General features: G+C 36.1%; 2 protein-coding genes across 3 annotated transcripts; both read right to left on the minus strand.

Moving 5' to 3' along the window:
* Positions 1-2,909: 2,909 nt before the first annotated feature.
* Positions 2,910-5,810, minus strand: CKX5 (cytokinin oxidase 5). Its single transcript, XM_087326417.1, has 5 exons — positions 5,044-5,810; positions 4,791-4,918; positions 4,343-4,645; positions 3,982-4,241; positions 2,910-3,481 (listed from the first exon to the last, which is right to left on the minus strand). The coding sequence occupies exons 1-5, from the start codon at positions 5,744-5,746 to the stop codon at positions 3,073-3,075; spliced, it is 1,803 nt and encodes a 600-aa protein (XP_087182543.1). The 5' UTR covers positions 5,747-5,810; the 3' UTR covers positions 2,910-3,072.
* Positions 5,811-15,735: 9,925 nt separating this feature from the next.
* Positions 15,736-21,715, minus strand: LOC147858728 (Nucleotide/sugar transporter family protein). Of its 2 annotated transcripts, XM_087326094.1 has the most exons (8): positions 21,650-21,715; positions 19,258-19,524; positions 18,928-19,079; positions 18,057-18,262; positions 17,809-17,902; positions 17,388-17,554; positions 16,957-17,127; positions 15,736-16,376 (listed from the first exon to the last, which is right to left on the minus strand). In XM_087326094.1, exons 2-8 carry the CDS (start codon positions 19,358-19,360, stop codon positions 16,079-16,081), a joined length of 1,191 nt encoding a protein of 396 aa, XP_087182220.1. In that variant the 5' UTR covers positions 19,361-19,524; positions 21,650-21,715; the 3' UTR covers positions 15,736-16,078. The 2 variants fall into 2 exon arrangements, with proteins under 2 accessions (XP_087182220.1, XP_087182221.1); XM_087326095.1 differs by lacking the exon at positions 15,736-16,376 and having other exon boundaries at positions 16,953-17,127.
* Between the last annotated feature and the right edge of the window lie 282 nt (positions 21,716-21,997).

The following is a 21,997-nucleotide window of genomic DNA, read 5'->3' on the forward strand; positions in this document are numbered from 1 at the left end:
TTTGTTTTCGCATTGTCGATCATTTCTCCAGACATTTTCTGATCATTTCTCCAGACATTTTCTGATAAAGGCAGTATTCTTCCCCTTAATTATCATACAAATGTATGATTAGGAGTACATGGTTGAATATGGATTAAAAGTAAATCAATCTTCATGGGTATGTAATGGATGTGTCAAGGTTGCTCCACTTAATGGTGTGACGAGAAGAAAGGATTCTTGGACATGGACTGTGAAGGTATAGTTCATGGCTATTTCATGGATGTAGAAAACATCTCATGGAAATGTTATCATTAGGATAATACATGTTGCACATGGAATGAATGGATATACATGGGTGTGGATGTGTTATGGATTATCATGCATGGGTCCCTGAGAGGAAAAATCAAGCTTTCAAAAACTCTCCAATTTGGGTCGTAAGGTTGCCAACATTGAAATATCTCCGCTCTCTAGCTATGTAAGCTCCCCTTCCAAGTTATGTGAGGTTGGTCGCCCATAACTTACTTGGCAAATGAATGTTCCTCTTTAAGTAGTTATTCTTGGTATGTTGGCGAAGGAATGCATTCCAAAATACCTTTCAAATTAGTTATTTTTTATAAAGTGAAACTAGCAAATAAGAATAGATTCTTGAAAAATGGACCACATTCAAGCATTTCCCAAAGGTATAATGAGTCGAAGCTTATCTCAATCTTCAATATTGACATTAGTAATATGCAATCGTCAACTTTTACAATGCCCACCCATTAACATTGATAAACCTTCAATAATATGTTCACATACATAGAAATACATGGACGCTAAGCAATCTACATAACTCCAATATTAAGAAGGGCATGACTCATCAACATAGATACACCTAACACAAATATGAAGAAAGTTAATGGTCACAATAATGTTTAGTAAATTATGTTATCAGTACTGCCAACAAACAAGTTTGCAAAAATTCAAACAATGCCTACTTAGGTGTCACTTCTTTTTCTGCATAGACTACCAAACATTGCTATATCTAGTGACCCTCCTTGAAGATATCGTAAGTATATTAGTTTATATTTTGATAAATAAAATCATATTGTGCTCATTTGTATATGTGTTATGTGGTGTATTGAGTAAATGTTATTTAATCTAGCCTAAAGGTCATGGATTAATATTTCATAAGCATTCAATCATACATTGTGATCTGTTGGTGGAGACTATTTAATCTATCTTGAAGCTCGCACGTTCGAGACTTAACTTGATAAACTAGCTTTTCACTCCCCCATCTCCACATGTGGATAGAGGTTTGGTGCTTGTCCACACACATGCAATGTTTACTTCCCACACACATGCAATGGTCTAACATGTCGCTTCACCTATCTAATAGTCTCAAAAGATTGTAGTATTTGGCCCAAACCATTCAAATATTATTAAGTGATATTCCTTCAAATCTTTTTTTTTTTTTTTTTTTCAAAAAACACTACTTCGCATTAGTTAGCAAACTGAATACAACAAAGTTCAACTTGAATCCACAATGGGATCAATATATACAACATGGAGGAACAACTCCAAAACTAACAAAACTCCCGCAACCCTGATCCCCAATAAAACTAAAACAAACCCCATTTTACACCATCTCTCCTCATCCAAATGTACTCTTTTATCAGCTATACCTACATATTTACATCCCATTTACAATATTGGGAGCCATCAACGGAAACAACCACGTAGGTGCTTGGTAGTTCCACTTAGGCCTCGTTGAAGATTTGACCATCATGGGAGGACCACCCCATTTTAGCGAGAACTTAGACCTTGCCCTTTTAGGTTCATCTGATTCCCCCTAAATTGAATCATACCGTCCACGTAGCTAGGCCATTAGCTCAAACCAAATATTTAGCATCACCTCACCGCATGAGAGCTTTTGCCGCTGAAAAACAAACTTACAACGCCTGGTCCAAATGTGCCAAACTAATAAGCACGCCACCATAAGCCATATTTGCTCCAAAAATTCAGAATTTGTGGTAGGTTTCACCCCATCACATAGGAATATGTACCACTGCACTATAAATCCATATCCCTGTGGGTTTAACTTTTCTGCCCAACCTTCCCCATTTAGGATTAGACCCTGTATGGAACCCCACACAACATTCCCATTCACACCGCAAGCTGCCACAATTCAGATTCCATCAAATCTTAACTCTTGACATAATGAACTCTATAAGATAAATTTTCATTTTATTTAATCTCGGAACTTTGGAGTTGGATTCAAATTTAAGGCATGCCAAGCTGGTAACACTATTTAGTACTCATTCATTGGAAGTTAATGCAATGGAAAAACTTAGCAGGTCTAAGGCATGAAAGTTTACCTTTTCATATGGTGCCAAGGTAGGAAAGATAAAAAGGTGACTAAAGATAATTTTTCATTTGATCTAATCGCATAAGTTTGGTCTTGGATTCAACTTTAAGGCATGCGAGTTGGTAACACTACTTAGAACTTAATGCAATGTCCATATGCACAAGGTGCATAGAATGAAATGAAAATTTGGGAGTACAAAGAATACATATTTGTGGTACATCATAACATTGACTTGTCCATATGTACTCTAGTTACTTCTTATGGTGAGAGGTTTCCAATACAAAGCTACATGTGCACATCCTAACGCCCATATGTGCATGTGGGCTCATACTTTGCATAAAATGAAGTGAAAAGTTTGAATTTTGAAGTACACATTACAAATTGAGAAGTTTTAAGTACACATTACATAAGCTTTTGGAGATGTCTAAATAAAGACCAAGGATACATCCAAACGGAGGAAATGTTTTCTAAATTTGGAAGCAATAAGTGCAAGACAAGATAATGATTTTGTATGTACCTTGGAGTAAGAGTGCTACTTACACAAGGGTTCAAAACAATGTAGTATTGTTTAACACTTTTTTTCTTTCTCTTACACTTTAAGACAATACATCCAAGTTTCTAGAAACAAAAGGTTGAACCCCCTAATAAGGAATGTTCAAATGTTTTGCAATAATGTAATATTGTACATATATAAGCATATAAATTGATAAAGAGTTAAGTACTACTACAAGGATGAGGTACCAAACTTAGTGTTGGTGAATGTTCCTAATGTCCATATCCTTACTATAGTTATTCTTTCCATGATCATGTTCCATGATGTCAGAACATGTGTTGCCCACACTTGGGCGATGAAAGATGCATTGTCCTGGGGCGAGGAGCAAATGAGGATCGTATGTGGCCTTTCGCCGCTCGAATGTTGCCCATTTCTGGGCCCCGAAGTGGCGAATCCACCCCTCTCGTCTTGTTATCCGTGGCAAGTATTGCTTCTCGCCTATGTTTGCACTCTTGCAATAATGCAATATTGCTTCATTTTGTTGCACTATCACCTCTACACCTTCCCCATCCTCCTCATCATGACCCGACGCAGACCGCAATATTGCTACTAAATAAAATATCTCCGAATCTGGTATTGCCACCGACGTCCTGTCATCCCACCTGCATGCAAATAAATTAGTTCACCCACCTATGGGAGTGCTTGACATTATGCACCACTTCTTGAGGTAAGTCGGGAGCATTATAGCCCTATGGGGGAGGGGGGGGGTGGGTCCCAAGGGCCAGGCAACATTATGACCTCTTATGTCTACTTAGGTGCTATAAGCGACTAATGTGGGGATCAAGTCGGAGGGTCGTTATACTATTACACCACTTATATGCATGAGTGTTCAACATCGACATGTCTACTCCTATGAATGTTTGGCTAAGTATGCTTGTATGACTATGAATGTTGGCTAGGTATGCTTGGGACGGCCTTTTCTCTTGTATAAGTTTCCCACCCACCCCGCACTACACCTACCTAGGTGTGCTCACCCTCGACACTAAGTAAAGTTCATAACATTTACCTTATCCTAGTTCACATTCACGTTGGACACAAAGTTGGAAGAATGCTGAAGACATAGGTTAAATTAATATATTATCGTCTTCAAACTCCGTCTTACTTGTTTCTGTTCATGGGATAGATGATGATCGGCCCCGCACTGCTCTTCCCGAGGATCTTCTTAAACACGACCGTGTCGAACTCGACAATCTTGTCGCTCGGCACAAATAAGTTGAGCCACGGGTGTGGTATATCCCACAATCCTCTAGCTCGAAGCTTCTCCTCACCCACGTGAACACGGTTCAAAAACTCGAGGTAGGAGACATCGTTGCTATGCACGGATGATTGGATACAATGCAAAGAAGCCATCAAGGTAGCCACCTTTTTGCAAGGAAAAAAGAGAGTAAAAAGAGCACTTATAAGTTTAAAATCGTATATAAGATATAGTCACAACATGAACCTTGTTGTATAGTGTCACTCACCTTGTTGATGGTCTCTTCTTCTTCATTTTCGTTGTAATGCTTGGTTACTTCCAAGTAGTATAGAATACCGGCTTCGTCAAGTAGGGTGGGTGATTCGTCCACCAGCTCGCCAATTGTGGCGGTTGCCCCATTGTGCGGCTCGAATAGTGAGGACCTCCAATTCTCAAGCACATCGGTTTCGGAGTTGGGCACCACAAAACCTTCAATATAATCGAATGTTTCACCTGGCGGTAGCGATATGAGATACTCTTGATCTCTTCGGAAGGTGTCAAAGTCGGAGTAGAGTGCCCTCATCCACTTGACCTAGTAGCATTACAAGCACAACAATCCCACCCAACATTTTGAACAAAGTTTTTAACAAGAAATCATAAATGCTTCTCTACATGTGATCATATCATCATGCACATGCAAAATGACAAATACTTTTTGACAATATTGTTTTACTTACTCGTGATGGGGCCGGCTCTAGCGGGATGCGGGCACTCGTGATGATGCCGAATTGTCCCAACCCTCCGAGTGTGGCATGAAAAAGATCCTGGTTCTCGTTCTCGGAACATGTCACTACATCACCCTTACCTAGATTGTGATGCAAAAAAAGAAGAAGATATTGGATCAACACATAAGGTTTAGTACAAAAATTTACTCAATTCTATATGTTTTCGGCAATACATAATTGTTGTAAGACATCGACGGATTCGAACCTGTGACGACCTCGAGTTGAAGGACATTAGAAATCTGGGGTCCATGCCGGAATGCTTGGCCACTAATCCCGGCATTCGAGAGTGTCCCACCAACGGTGAGGTAAAGGTAGTCGGTCCACGAGCGAGGTGCAACCCCATGGACAAGGCACGCACGAAGGACATCGATCCACAAGGCCCCTCCGGCCACATCCGCATACATGTGGCCCACATTGTCGCTCACAACGTTGACACGACACAATGCGGCTAGAGACTCCATGTCTATGATGACACCATTGGGGGCATGTGCCTGCCCATGGAGGGAGTGCGCGTGGCCACGGGCCGCGACCGTCAATATCATGTTGTCAGGGTGAGGGTTATTACCATGGGTAGGCGGGTCGGAAGGCCTGTCATTGAGGCCTCGTAGGAGAGTGGAGATGTCCGCCACACTGGCCGGGTAGAGGACGGCACAAGCGGGAGTGGGGCGCACTAGGTTGCCGAAGTCGACCAATGGGTATTGTTTAGTGCCTTGGACAACAAACATGTTATCAAGCACATCTAGGTGGCCTTCCAATGGGCCGAGTGACTTGAGGATAAGCGCGAATCGGTGGGACGCCACCGTACGTAACCCCGACACCAAGAGCCGTGTAATGATCAATAGCAAGAGCATGGCACTGCCTCTACTTAGATAATCACTCACCCAATTTACATACTCATCAGACTCCATCACATATAAATCAATGTATGTTATTAATAGTAAAAGCTTTTTAGCAATGGTTCACTAGTGGGAAGGATTTAAGTAAAACGTTTGTAGGTAGAATGAGTTGGAGGGGTTTATATAGGTTCTCATTTAGCTGTGTATATATGTATATATATATTATTTATTTATTTATTCATAAATATATAATATGTATCTATACATATATGTGTATGCATGTAAATATAAATACATAAATGTATGTATGTATATGATGTGTGTGTGTGTGTGTATGATATGTATCATTGCATTATATATAGATATGGATAGATAGTTCTCTCATCAATCTCCCTTGTATAACCCCATGCAAATTTGGATACACAACAAACATACAATTCATACACAATACACATACACATGCATACAATATACAATCACACATACATATGTATGTCCTTTTTTCTAATGGAAACAAAGACAAATCCACAATCTCTTGATTCAAGGTAGATCATGAAATTCTCCTAGTATGGATGCAAGTTACCAGGTGATGAGTTGCTAGCGAAAACTCCGTTGAGATAAATACTATGTATTTAGTATATGTATAAACTTATAATCTAGGTTTTAAGTCCTAGAATTAATTGTTTAGTGTAGGAAGTCTCGCAGTGGAATGGTTAATGAATGTTTTTTTCTTCTTCAACCGGTCACATTGGGTCAATTTTTAGCGTATCTCGGTAGATTGTACATTCACCTTTCATCACATAAATTCCAAAGTGATAAACAACTCAATGGTAGCGTAATAAAGTATAAATTGCACATGCACCTGAACAAAGTCATAATATGGTAGCCCTTGATATCAATGGCCACATCCAATCAATCAATATCAAAATAATAAATTTGTTAATAGGCCTTCGGGTTAGCCTAGTGACATGGAATGTCCCCGTCTCTCGCTCTGTTTATATTGGATTAGTGGTATCGTCTATTTGTATTACTCCTAGAGTCGTGTTAGAGGCATTACAAAATTTAGAGGTTGAATGCATGACTTGATAATTTGAGCTTTACAGACCTTATCAATGTCGTCACAGCCAAATGGAATGAGGATGCCAAGAATAACAAATTGCAATACTATTGTAATGTTTCCATACACTCAACGGTTGAGACATCTATATTATGTTTTTGGAGAGTACGAGGATAAAAGTAAAAAAGTCAAGGAATGTATCGATATATGAATGAGAGGATTTGCACTATATCTTCTTCATAAATGTTTACAATGCATACTTTAAAAATGTTGTAATGACATTGTAAGATAATAACAATAAGCATAAGGTTTATTGCTAAAGTTTACACAATAAAAGATGAGAGATTAATGTGAAGGTCTTCCCTTTTCTCTCATATGTCATATTTGACCTCTGGGCATGACAATAAAGCATAACTACCCGTCAATCTCTCTTGTAAACTAATGAAATATTTCATGCCTATGTAGAACACCTTAAAGGAATCCAGAAATAATCATTAAGCTTTTTGATATGGTAGGATGTGTATGTGTGTGTGTATCTTGTCGTATGATATTTGTGATATTTATTCCAAATTTTGAACTCCCAAAAATTGAAAACATATATGTCCCGACTTACTCTATAAGGTTGCCAAAACTACAATTAACGTAATGTGTATATGTGCATGTATCTTATAGCAATTATATTGAGCTACCAAGCATGCCAAAGTAGTACATACAAGTAATTAATTATGCTTCTATAATTCAGCGCAAGCATGCAAAAATTTGAAACAACTTTGAATCTTTGTCTTTGATTGAACTCGAGGTCTAAGGTTTTCTTCAAATTTGACACTTCATTGAAAGCTTGGTTAAGGAAATTTTTACATGCGATTCATTTTCAAATTTGACTCCCCCCTTCGATAGGCTAAATTTCAACCTAAATTGATGGCAACATTATATCTTTCAATCATAACAATCAAAGTGTAATCCCCTTAATCCCTCCAATAGATAACTAGAGTGAATATATTTCTGCAACTCTACCTTTGGAGGTAATAAACTTCGTTGCCTCTACAAAACCGCCAAAACATTCTCATGATTAAAGAGAATATTGTGTACTTTTACCATTAAGTGTTCTCCCACATCCCTTTGGATATCTAATGCAAGCCTCATGTAGGAAACTTTTCAAGCGATCATATTTGAGATGTGTTCATGTGGTAACTTAACACAATTGGGTCTTGCACAATGCTCATAAATGAGAGAAATGAGGGAGGGCAAACTTCCATAAAAACTTTGTGTGAATACGCTATAATTGAAGGCATGCCATGCACTTTGTGTGTAACGTTCTCTCTACGTAAATAACAAAATTTGTTTGGAATGTTTTTGAAGGTGTTTAAACTTAACGTGGTTGCCCCTTGCACTCAATCAATAAGTTACATAGATTAGAGACTTAGAGTGTACACAAGAATTTTTGGTATTTTCCCTTGTGAAAAGATAGGCTCCTTTCCCTATGTCGTTGCACAACATATAAAGAGAGCAATATGTAATCACTTCGCACCCACTAAATGTAAGCCAACTCATGTCGATAATTATAGGATTCCTCAAAGAACACTATAAAACTGGGAGGATAATACACTCAAAACTTTCTTGCAATAGATGATAAGAGATAGGGGAGCATCATAATCTGTGAATCCGCGAATGATAAGATATATGCAATGGATCACATTGGAATTACATTCACAATTTTTTTGATGTGGTTGGGAAATGTGTGTGGAGTGAGTGAGAGAGAGAACCATTTCAAACTAGTTCTATCTTAGTCGTTAAAATCTAGGCTCATAATGGATTATTACGTTTGCAAAAAAGAATTGTTGTATGGTTGGGGAGTGTGTGCGTGTGCGTGTGCGTGTGATTGATGACGCATAAGGAGAGAACCATGTCAAAGTAGTTCTATTGTAGTCATTGAAATCTAGGCTCAGACATAAAATTCTGATCAAGTGTAGAATGTAGATTAGAGAAACGAATTTCCCTACAAGAACGACGGATTTGACAAGACCAAAAAGCAAAATTTCGCATATGTGTTGTGTAACAAAGAAAAAAAACAACATAATCTCAAATTTCAATGATCCTTTATAATGAAGTATTGCATACTTCTTCGGTATGTAAACGATAAATACATAAAGTCTTGGATCGGAGGATGCCAATATTATGTGCATTTCATAGGAAAACGATGTGAAGGCGTTAACATATTTTGAAGCTAACTATGTTACGAGTCAAGACATTATAACAATAATCTCAAGCAAATGTAATGATTCACATCATATCATAGGACTATGTTGCATACGGAGAAAGCATCCGGCGCAAAGGCAGAAAAGCAAAAAGCAAAAAAGCAAAAAAGCAACAACCAAGGAAGGCAAAACGCAAAAAAGAAAGAGAGAAGGAAATACATGGCCAAGAAGGCAAAACGCAAAAAGGCAAGAAACAACAACAAGACAAAAGCCAAGAAAGCAAAAAGCAAAAAGCATCCAAAAAACACAAAAGAGAAAGAAAATTTTAAATGAGACGCATCCTTCATGACGTCATTCCGTACTGGTCTGCGTCGAGATGACGTCACCCGGGTCTCCGCGCAAAGAAAACAATCTTCATCGGGATCCGCGCTGCTATTTTATTCGTTGAAACATGCCGATGACGTCATCCCCGCGTCATCATCCCCACGTAGGGAGACCCGGAAATGCATCATTTAACTCTATTTATTTATTTATCTAATTATTTGTTTATTTAATTATTTGTTTATTTAATGATTTATCTAATTATTCGTTTATTTAATTATTTATAGTATTATTTGTTTGTTTGTTTATATTTGTTTTATCTATTTATTTATTTGTTTCTTTGATTATTTGATTGTTTTTTTATTTTAATTTTATTAGCCTTGTTTGTTTATGATGTGCCCCAAGAGAGAAGGTACCCAAGAACTCCTTCGACTAAGGAAGAGAAAAGAGAGGTCTTGGAGCTCCTCATTCATTGTCCAGAATAAAAGAATGGCCTTGGAACTTCGCCATTGCTAATTAGAAGAATGGGCATGCCGCCCAACATCACTCTCATAAACTTCATTCATACATTGGCTTATTGATCGAACCCATGTGAGAGCTTCCATGTGTTTGTTGCGTGCAGTTCAAGTCTCCTTTTTATCCCTTTCTCGTGCCTCTCTAGAACATCGCCTTTTCTCTTAGAAACTTACACATATTTGTGTGTACCAAACATAATAAACCCACACACAATTGCCAAGTACTCGATCAACCATGCGAATTCTCTCTCTCTCTCTCTTGTTGAGCTCCCGCATTTTGGAAAACTACATGCCAGATTCTTGTATCCAACCTAATGAGTCATGACCTTGTGCTCTTCATACAATTGATACAAGCATCTCAAATATGCCACAATTGGTCATGAACACACACACACACACAAATCACTCTCTCTCTCAAGTTTGTTTCTTGTTCCCACACTTTTAGGAATATACATGCCATATCAATGTACCGAAATGATGACCACATGGTCTCCACAAAGTCGGGCGTTGTCTCGTCTATGGTCAGAATTGTCATGTACGCACACATTCTCTCTCAATATCATTTTGAGCTCCTAGACTTTGCTTCGAAGAAAGACGAGAGTGTTGGTAATCATAAGATTTGAGAAACCTCTAGTATCTCCTCTTATCAATCTAAGCATTTATGCTTTTGAGAGAGAGAAAAAAAAGACTCAAATAATATCTCTATCTATCTTCATTCTAAACCCCCCCCCCCCCTCCTTTTCCTTAGCTTTAGGGATTTTGTTTGACAACCACACTTCCAAGAACAAAATCCTTTTTTTCCTACCAAAATGTCATCAAATCCTTCACAATAATGCCCTCATATGCTTCCTCTTAACTACTACTTTCTTACTTGACATCACTCTTTGATCCTCTCCCCATATCTCTCCCCTTTTTAACACCTTTCCACATAAACAACATCTTGCATATATTGTCATCATCATTGTCACCTTCTTTTCCTCCTTGGCAAAAGAAGAAGAAGAAGATCTCCTTCCTATTAATATCCCTTCGTTATCATTATCCCCTCCGGAAAAAAAAATACACGCACTCCTATCTCAGGATGTTTTGCCATGCTTTTACAAAGCATTATCTTACTATTTCCTCCTTGGTGGGAGATCTCGTAAATTATACATGCCACTCTGAAAATAAAAACACTATCTTACTAATGTCCAAGATCTCTTAAATTATCGAAGATGGTGATGTTATATGCTACCTCATGTGCTAAAGATATTTGGCAATTATTAGGGATTGGTTCCTTGCGTCGAAGTCCATGGGTTTGTTATGGTTTGAACAAAAAATATCCTTCTATGTTACTAACCGTTATTTTATGAAGGTGTTGAGACCTTGAACTTTGGACTAGGAGAGATTTGAGCTCAAGTTTGTTGCCAAAGGTTTAAGGAATACACTAATTGCTATGAAAGTGTTCACACTTCGGACTTTGGCACAAGGGAAGTTGAGTACATTGTCTTCAAATCTAGGTTCAACTCTAGCTAACCTACAAGGGAGCAAAGTGCTTTTAGGTCTAAGTAGGCACAAAAACTGTTGAAATAACACCATAGGCTTTGGTCAATTACTAAAACCATCAATATGGTCCTTATAATACGAATAAAAATGCTTCACATTATGTAAAAATAAACATGGTACCTTTCTCCTAAGATAGGTGCAAACTATTATTGATATGTGCATGATCACAAAATTAAAAAATACAAAGAATTTTTATAATGACTATGCCATTGCTTAATATTTGAACTCATTTAGGGCCACAAATCACAAGATTTAGAACTATTAACATCACGATGATAGGTTTAAAGAGAATTTCAATATGCACTTTGACTCTTATGTAACTTATTTACATACTAAAAGATGATGAGAAGGCTCATGGCAAGTCCTACATAAGTGACATATATCTGTAGTAAACCAACATTACTTTTCAAGTAAAAACAATTATACGGTTCTATATTGATTATGGAACATATAATATCATCCATAAGTAAATTTCTTTGTCAAACACTATGTACAACCTCAATAAGTTTCAACTTTCCATTAGAACAAGCCATGTATGAGCATGCAACAAAAGGCCTGCGTTTTAGAACTTTGATTGTATTTATAATCCTTCATATTTAGTCAACGAAGATTTGCATCATCAATACTCTTTTTTCCAAATCCGAAATATAATCTTGCAAATTTATCCAACAATAAATTACATCATCAATTCATTTTTTTAAATCCTTAAACAAGCCAGGTAGGCATATCTCACGGGTATTCGTGTAAATAAAAGTATGATTGATCCCCAAGACACTTTTAAGATCATAAAATATATTTCATGAAATCTCAAAGCACCAAGATACTTTTAGAATATCAATGCTTGCAATAAATATAAATCCTTTATAATATTGCCAGCCATAAGTTTCTTCATTATCACACAATATAACATTATTGATCCAAAATTATAACCTTGTTAGCAATATTCATCAATACGATGCAAGATTAGTAGGTGACACTATGTGTATCGTTTTAAGTGGCTCTCCCTCCCTTAGGTTCCCACACATCATAATTGACTTGCCAAGGCAATAATAAAATTTATCTATCTATCTTTAACTTGTTTGAAAGTTCAATTTGTAGATGACACCATGAGTATCAAACTGAACCCCAAATCAGTTGTCTTCTTTGGTCAATGAACGTTAGATATTCAAGGATTACGATCGAGAATGAAATTGTGGTTAAAATATTTCCAAGATTAATATTGTTATGATAATCTCCCTCCGCTTTGTCTTTTTAAACAAAGTATTATATCTATTCAAATGCAGAGACATTTAAGTTCTTTTTTTCCAAAAAATTTAAGTTCAAATCCGATTTCTCTACGAGGCTTGAGGAGAATGCCACTCACATACCCATTACATCTTGTGGGTTTTTGATACTTTAATATTTTCTCACACCATTTTTTATATTCATGTTACAATCATGTATAGGAGTAACCCAAGGTTTTAATAAACCCATGAAATGGGTTCAAATCTCTCAAAGTAGTTTGTTTTTGCTAATTTCTTAGATGACACTCCAACATGTAATTGTCGAACATGTGATTTACTACTATTTGAGTGCACAATTAGCTAATTTAATCAATGCAATTGTGGAAATTTAAAAGTTGAACATATAAACCCCTAGTCTTCATCAAACAACCTTATGAACTCTCTCTTGCGCACATTCATATACAACATGCTCTAATCCCCTCCAATCAGACATTCCTACCTTTGCTTTATAGAGACATATATATCATTTTTATTAAGCACTTGAGCTCCCTTAAGAAAATACACCAACTACATGTGGCTACACGCTTTGAACAATCAAACAAGATTCTATTGTAATGTCCATCTTGAGTACTATTATCATGCTTCTACCCTCACAAGCTCTCAATATCTCTTTCACTCTCTCTCTCTAAAATGTGAGTTACCATACACCTCATTTATGCCACAACTATAGGGAATTCGAGAGGCACTCAAGTTATGTTGCATTAATATTTTTGGCACAATTTTAAGTATTGCACTCTGTACTATTATGAAGAATCAACACTCTCATATACTTTCTAATGAGACATAATCTGCGTTAGTGGACTTAGCTATCATAGGTAGTGAGTTGATCCACACTCTTAGAAGTTTACTCACATAGTTTGTTCTGATGTTGTCAAGAAAGGAGGTTAATCGTCCTCAGTGTTTTGGGTGATTCTCAACTTTTCTTCAATTTCATTGCTTCAATTCTCATCTTGTATGGTAGTGCACATATGCACAATGTTTTGTCATATATCATTCTTCATAGTGTTCCTACTAGGCATTGAGAGTTTGTAAATGGGATTATTGTCTTTTGTATTAACCTCAAAATTAGGATACACTACAAGTTTGAAGGACATTTACAGTTAATGTAAAACTTTGAGAGATGATTATATGTAAGGCCCATGGGGGGCCAAATTTGATGGATGGGACTAATTAATTAATACAAAGCACTTCCCCAAACTGTAGGTGGGGAATTTTACAAAAAGAAAGCAATAAAACAATGTTACCTCGCATGAGTTTTTTGTGGTGAAGGAGACAAGCAAAGAACATGTGCATTGTGTTATTGAAAACGGTTTTTGAAAGCTTGTACAACCTTAATTATTGGAAACGATGTATGATGTCCTCATATAAAAGCAATGAGACATAGTCACATTCTCTTTTCCTACTTGATTTTCTATTTTGAATGCATGAGTGCATCATTGCGATGGCACATCTCACTCTCTTCAACATGGGTGCTTGAATGTAAGCATGGGCATAGTCACATAATTATTGGAAGCTTGTACAACCTTAATTATTGGAAACGACACATGATGTCCTCATATAAAAGCAATGAGACATAGTCACATCCTCTTTTCCTACTTGAATTTCTATTTTGAATGCATCAGTGCATCAGTGCATCAGTGCGATGGTACATCTCAGTCTCTTCAACATGGATGTAAGCATGGGCCTTAACCATTCACCTTGGGAATTTCCCCAACGTTCAGTATCAATGTAGTTGCAATATAGATCAATCTTAGGTCTATGTTGAGTACTTCACTCCTTCATGTGTAGACATTCTAGTTTGATTGAGTAAAACACGCAATCATGTTTGCATGTCCCTTTCTTTTACTCTGCTTGTACTTTCAGAATTTCTTTTCACACTGCCATGGTGCAAACCCTTTCTAGATAGACAATAGAAAATTATATTTGTGGTTTGTTATGGTCAATGTTTGATTTCCCAGTTGATGGACGAGGTGATTGTAAGGCATTCTGCTTTCAAGTTTCAATATATACTTGCAAACACTATGAAGGGCATAGAACTCTATTAAGCTTCTTCTTTGTTCCCAAGAGCATGACAATGTATGCAATTTTGTTAACCCCTAAATGATAGCATAAATATTTCTTTGTGAGGGACAAAGCCTAATTGGAATGCATTTGCTACATTCCTTATTTTGGAATTGCCAAAATCCCTTTTGTGGAAAATGGCGGTACACATTATCATGCTACATCACACATGTATTTCATTGTTTTAAGGTTACCACTTGTTCCACACTATGAAATCCTTGAACTAGAAATTCATCGACGTGCTTGTATGATCAATCCTTCATTGAAATGCATCAAGGCAAAACTTGTCATATATAATCAAGGCTAATAAGAAACATGATATATTGATTCGCAACTCAAGTTTACTAACTGAGCACACATACACATAATGTACAAATTTCCTACAACTTTTGATATTGATCTAATTAAAATGTGAACGAAAAAAGACTTGTATATTTTATGAGGAAAAGGAAACAACACAAGAGAGAATAATAAGAAAACCAAATGCAATGGACATAATGGTTTGTATACAAACTATGCCAAGATTGATTACTCTTGAGCTGCAAGCATTGGCCAAAGATATCATAAAATGTTGAGGATGATGTTTTTGCTAGAGTTGTAACCTTTATAGTATATCCATAAATCCACTTTGGACACAGCAAGGTCATAAAAATCAATCGTAACTGAATGATGGCAATTTGTCAAAGCTTCTTTGAATGCTCGATGTTGGATTCTCACAACTACCTCATCCTTATTGGTAGGATCCCCTCATTTCTTCTACTTAGGCTCAAGCTTTGTTAACATTCACAAAGGAAGAGTAATATTAACTAAGACAAGACTAATTTCGATCACACTATGAAAGGAACTCACATGATTAACTATAAACATACCAAATGATAAAGATATTGTATGCCTTCAAGAATTGATGTCATTGTACAAAGAACTCCGTGTGATGCAAGTATCAACAGCCACGCCTTCGATCAGTTGAAAAAATAGCACTTAAAAGATCCTAAACCCAAAATCTACCAAACATTTGCAACCATGCCAACTAGCTCATCAAAGAAGTTTAGATATAATTTTGGGTTATGCAATGCTAATATGTCAACAGTTTCCCAAATGGTGTATTATTATTGAACTCACCATGAAGACTTCATTCTTTGAATGCCAAATTGTGACATCACAACTTTGATGAATAAAATATCGTGTTTGGTTTCAATATAACTATAAATCTTTTTACTTGGAATATGCATTCCCATAGAACATGCCATAAATAAGCATTTTACTAGGGCACTCTCATATAATTTTTGCTCCTTCCATTCCTCCTTATCACCTAATCCATCACAAATAGCATAAATACTATTTGGAATATAGTAAGGTGTCTTTTCTTCTTCCTTTTCACTTCTCATCAAGAGATACAAGGTATGTCACAAGTCATGGACAGTAGTCCATTTTCATACAGAGTTAGTGGCCTCTTTCGTCTCACTACTTTCCAAGAATGATTTATTCACCTTGGAATGAGGTTTTAGGTTAGAAAAACCCAGTGGTTTCTGTGAACTTTGCTTTGTGTTGACATCACTTCCTTCATGTTGAAGGTTTAAGAATGTGTACATGGCCATTCCTGACAAGGCCATTGTCGCTCCACAAATGCTCTTGGGACCTGGGTTTGCCTGAAAGAGAAGGAACCCTCCAAGAAGGATCACACAAGTCTTGAATTGCCCAAGCACTACATGTGAAATGGCCGATGTTGCACTGACAAGATAATGGAGAATATTAAAAACCAGTATATATTAAATATGCATCGCAAAATCATATATACCTTCATACATACATGTGGCATACATGCATGCATATATATATATATATATATGATATATCCATATAGATACACACATACGTGTATACACTCTATACATATGTCAAGAGATTCGCATACATACACAGAAAATATGCATACATATGTAGCAAGAGATACATACATATTTGGCAAATGTATATGTAGTGACAAAGATACATACATATTTGGCAAATGTATATGTAGATATGTACATACATCCATGCATGCATAATTTTTTTCAGTATGTATGTATGCATGCATGCAATAATTTTATTTCGCAATACAATATGTTTCCCATGGAAACCCCATTTGCCAAAAGGACTAATAAATATAGTCATCTTCAGACTAAACATATATGGCCAATCATACAGACATGTACATGTATATATGTGTATTGGTATGTGTGTATACACACACACACATCTAAAAATAAATATAGAACTAAATATATAGATACATGCAGATAGGATCTTGAGATTTATGTACACAGCTTACCCTAATGCTAGAGCCCCAGACCATTGCAGCAGAAAACCAAAGAAGGCAGATAGAAAGATTGCCATCGTATTTGTGAGGTTCCAATTGAATGTGAGAAGACCCGGCGGATCCAAACAAGGCATTAGAGCTATGAGTGATACAAATGTGATTGGTGTCGTCTTCCACATTAAGCTGATATATACCAGAAGATTAAAAACACTTCAAAAAATGACAATCTGTCCAGAACTTGAAAACAAAAAAGAATTTCCAATCTGTACCTACTCCAGATCCTCAAACTACATAAGAAAGTACTTTCAATTCACACACAGTTTCAAAACATACAAAACATTCAAGAATTAAAAATAAACGTGCACACATATAGACCTCAAGACAATCTTACAAAAAAGAAACATAAACAAAGCTTCGAGTTTATTCTTCATTTTTTGACTTACCCAAGTGCTGTCCAATTCCCCTGCTGCTGCAAGCTAGACCATAAAATTTTATTGGCAGCACTAGGAGCAATCCAAGCAATTGCAACTAAGGCACCAAAGAAATTGAAATCAAGGTCAGTTACAGTCGCAATCGCAACACCGAAAGAAACCACCATCAATGAGAGTGCCTGAGGCCATAGATCCAAATCCAGTTAAGCTTAGATAATTGGTTAACTAATACATATCAGGTAATTACAAGAATAACCCTAAGTTTTTCAAAATTTACCAGAAAAACCCTCTGCTGGAGTACAAAATGTTGGTACCTTCTGCAAATTTTGGTCTTTTGGTATCTTTTGCAAATTTAGGGATATTCTTGCAGATTTAGGAGAATTTTGGGAGTTTTTGCCCTACATAGATTTAAAATAATAATGAGTCTTTTTACCTTTTGGAAGGAAACACGTTTCCCAAAAATTACTAATTCAGTGAATACAATTGTTGGAGTGACAGCAATTTTTGCCATCTGATAGAATCCTACACTGGATATTTAACATCAGGAGAAATTTGTCTTAGTGGAGATCAATGTAAGAGTTATCCTTCTTTGTAGTGCATGAAAATCACTAAAGTAAGAAATATTGTAGTCTTAAACAGAAACATGATCCAGTACTTTTAATCATGGTGGGTAGATTTCACCTGTTATGCTTTAAGCTTACGTTCGCAAGCCCACTAGCAAATGACATTACTACACCAAGGGATAGAAGAGAGATAAAAGGGGTCTTGGATGATGGAGCTGCAGGAATCAAAGAGAATACATTGAGGACAGCCATCAGAGCCCAGCTCACCCCATAATGGATAACTGTAAGAGCTATAGGATAGTTGAATCCCACCTTGCCTAATAACTGCAAAAGACAAGAATAAACTATTCCCAATCATAGGTCCGAATATGTATACATTCTGTATCCAGATATATTAATTTATTATGTACTATAATCATAAAGATAAAAGTGCCACACTAATACTAGCGCAATGTAGCATAAATAGTCCAAAATGCATTATTCATATTCATAGAAACCCGTTTAAAAATGTTACAACCACCTGGTGCACCTTTTTACTATTTAAGAATATTTGCTATTGTGCTTGAGAACATTTGTCATGGCAATCATTCAAATATTGCCTAATGAACATTTCATATTCAAAACATATATATGATCAATGTCAAAAACACACATTATGCACATGGATTAGCCGGACTGTTTGACCAAGATATTACGGGTCCCTCACCTTTTTCACGAGAACACTTGGTAATCATCAGGAGATTGAAAAAAGCAACTCGATCTAATGAAAGAAGGCAGGGGTTAAGGAAATTATCAAATTTGGAATCTATTTGGTGAAAGTTGAGACCATTATCATGTCTATATCTACTTCTTACATTCTCCCCTCTTTTTTCAACTTGAACCTCAATTTTGCATTCTTATAGAAAATCAAACAACCAACGCGAGCAAAAAAGAGAACAGGCAAATGGCGTGAACCTTTCATGAAAAAACAAGCAGTGTAATAGGCTCACCAGCTTATTCATAAGAATGATGGCGATTGCAACGATGAAGTTGAAAGATAATGCAATCTTTGGGCCACAGAAACGTAGTTGTTGACGTTTAGCGCCTTCACCAGTGAGGAATTCATTCATAAAAGATGACCTTATCTCCTCCAATGATCTTGCTGTTTAAAGAAGAAGAAAAACAGCATTAGAAACACAAGAATTCATCTTGGAAAAGAAACCATACAATTATCAGCACACAAACTACAATGTAGCGTTTTAGAAGCAGATAAGAGATGATCAATTAAGTATTAACAAATGAAGAAGCCATAAATAACTGTAGCCAAGAAGAAACCATACTTCGGTCTCCAGCATCACTGTCTTTCCGTTTCAGCAATTTCTGTACATCTTTGCTGAGGAAGTACTTTAGTGTTTCTCCCACAGCAAGCTTCAGCACAGCCATGGAAAATTTGTATGGAACAGAGCAAAAGAATCCTTAAGACTTTTTCCACAGCTCCTAGAGATCATCAGATCTAATGATCCACATATATGCGTATTCAAATAAAACCCCAAAACTTCGATCAGAAAATGTGGTTTGCTTGCTTCAACCCAAAAGACAAGGCATCCCTGCAATGAACAGGAGACATGGTATTTACCGTAAACTTTAAAGTTTCAAAATCAGTGTCTTTATTCCAAAAAAAAATCTGAGTTAATTCACATTCTTCCAAAACTGTGTCACTTAAAAAAAATCATCTTCCAACCATTACTAATTACTCCCAATGCACAGTGGAGCAAAACAATTCTAGAAATCCTGAATCCTAAAGCTTGTTTTACCAAACATTATAAAAATGAAGTTAATTTTCACGAGAATTGTGATTATTGTTTATGTTTTCTTCCACCAGGTTTTACAGTTATGAGTATTCCAGGTATTTTACTTGAATGTTGCCTTTCATATACTTAAGACACAAGATAGAATATACAAAGAAAATATATAAGAGTACTATAAATAACGGAAAGTGGTACAAGATGTCGAAAAAGGTCAATAAAGTAAAAATAAAATCTCGTTCTACAATGAAAAAGTGTCACCGATCATTTGAGGTCAATGTGTTCCTGGAATCTCCTAACGAATTGATAAAGGATACACTTGATATTAATCGAGGATTTCGAATCATTTGAAAGACAGAAGATATTTGATATATGATTGAGGAAGATCAAACATTTGAATGAAAGAAAGAAAGGAAAATATCCTTTTCTGAATTTTAATTCTTTTAAATGTCACATAATGATTTAAATTCCTGATAAAGAGATTGACTCTTACGCCAAAACTTTTCACAATACCATATTTTCGAAAGGAAAAATATATGATGAGAACCCATGGATGTGGATTCAGATGCCAACTAATTGATGCCAGTAAGACAACATTGTCCTTCATTACTATAGACTAAATGGTGTGTTGCTGTTATAAACTAAGTTTCACAATACCATATTTTTAGAAGGAAAACAATACAATGAATGATAAGCCATGAGTGTGGATTCATATTTTAAGTCAACTACTTAATGACAATAAGACAACATTGTTCTTTGTTCCTATAAGCGAAATTTTAAACTAACCTTCAAGACACCACGTTTTTGAAAGGAATACAATATAAAGGATCGAATCGTGTAGGTTCGGCAGGACTTCATTGACCTACCTAACTTTGGTAAATACTATATGCGTAACCTGAATGCTTGTGGTAATGTAATATAACACAGTAAAACTATATGGAAGACCCTGCATTTATTTCAGAGAATTAAGTCATGATCTCTGTAAAGACCATCCATGCATATAAAGGGACTTGTGAAAGCCAGATATGATTCACTTGAATATTCAAATAAAGATGAGGATTTTTAGTGAATAATTGAGAATGAGAAACTATATAACACTTGGAAAAAGAAAAAACCTTTGAATCGAAACAGAAAAACCTAAAATAAAAACCGTAGTACACTAGAGAAGCAGTATTGCTACTTTAGAGACATCATATAACACTCTAGAGATGTTAAAGTTACAATCAACAAGAATTACAAACAAAGAAATATGTGAAAGAGCTATGGAGATAAGAAGAAAAAGAACGAGGATACTAATAATCACCACCGCATATATGTATATATACATCATTGAAAAAACAATATGTGAACCTAAGATAACTGACAGAGAATGAAAATGTAAGCTAAAACAGCGCAAGACCAAATTTTAGGAGGATAAAAAGGAGATATAAATACATACATGATCTGGAGTGGATAAGTCTGATGATCAAGATGATGAATAAAACTTGAATTGGGAAGAGAAATAATTTTCTTATTGAAAACAGAGATCTACATTTAAGCTGAGGTTTTTGAACAAATCCAGAAGAATCATAGGAAGAACAAAAAAGGAAGTTACTTTTAATTCTTCCACCATACAGTCAACATACACAAACACACACACCCACATATAAAATGGAAAGAAAGAGAGAGATAAAAGATTGATGCAGTTAGAGAAAATGGAGCGTGTGAAAAAAAAATGGAATGGAATGCTCGTATGAAGGGGGATTGAAAGAAAAGAAGAGAAGAGAAGAGAAAACCCACAATGCAGATAAAGAAAGAGAACACAAGAGAGAGAGAGAGAGAAGAAAGACAGCCCAAAAGCATATATATAGAAAGAAAGGCAAACAGAGAGAGAGAGAGAGAGAGAGAGAGAGAGAGAGAGAGAGAGAGAGAGAGAGAGGAAACATACCTTGCTTGAGAAATGGAAGTAAAAAGAATGAGAACAGAACAAACTCGAGGTTCTTTCTGCAGGGAATATATAATTCATTCACTTTAGAGGAGCAGAGAAGGTGATGAAGAAATATGAAATTACAAAAGGTACCCCTCTCTCTTTTTTTGTACAGGGGCATTTTCTCTACAATTATCAAAAATTCATTTTCTCTCTCTCTCTCTCTCTCTCTCTCTCTCTCTCTTATTTATTTATTGTAATTAGCTTACCCTAAGTGTGGTTTTACATTGTATTAGCACTACCTACATCTTGGGTTCGAGACCCAATTTTCTCACCTCTCTATTATTCCATAGATATCTCTTATTTCAC

The sequence above is a fragment of the Azolla caroliniana genome, unplaced genomic scaffold (assembly GCF_043228905.1).
Source record: "Azolla caroliniana isolate FFs.n. ecotype wild unplaced genomic scaffold, voAzoCaro1.0.p SCAF_10, whole genome shotgun sequence".
NCBI classification, from domain to species: domain Eukaryota; kingdom Viridiplantae; phylum Streptophyta; class Polypodiopsida; order Salviniales; family Salviniaceae; genus Azolla; species Azolla caroliniana.

Coding starts and splice junctions, on each gene's coding strand:
- CKX5 (XM_087326417.1), bottom strand. CDS start 5,746: ATGGAGTCTGATGAGTATGTAAATTGGGTGAGTGATTATCTAAGTAGA. Junction 4,919..5,043: donor TCAACTCGAGGTCGTCACAG/GTTCGAATCCGT, acceptor ATCACAATCTAG/GTAAGGGTGATGTAGTGACA. Junction 4,646..4,790: donor TAGAGCCGGCCCCATCACGA/GTAAGTAAAACA, acceptor TAATGCTACTAG/GTCAAGTGGATGAGGGCACT.
- LOC147858728 (XM_087326094.1), bottom strand. CDS start 19,360: ATGGCTGTGCTGAAGCTTGCTGTGGGAGAAACACTAAAGTACTTCCTC. Junction 19,080..19,257: donor CAGTGATGCTGGAGACCGAA/GTATGGTTTCTT, acceptor TTCTTTAAACAG/CAAGATCATTGGAGGAGATA. Junction 17,903..18,056: donor GTAAGCTTAAAGCATAACAG/GTGAAATCTACC, acceptor TTAAATATCCAG/TGTAGGATTCTATCAGATGG.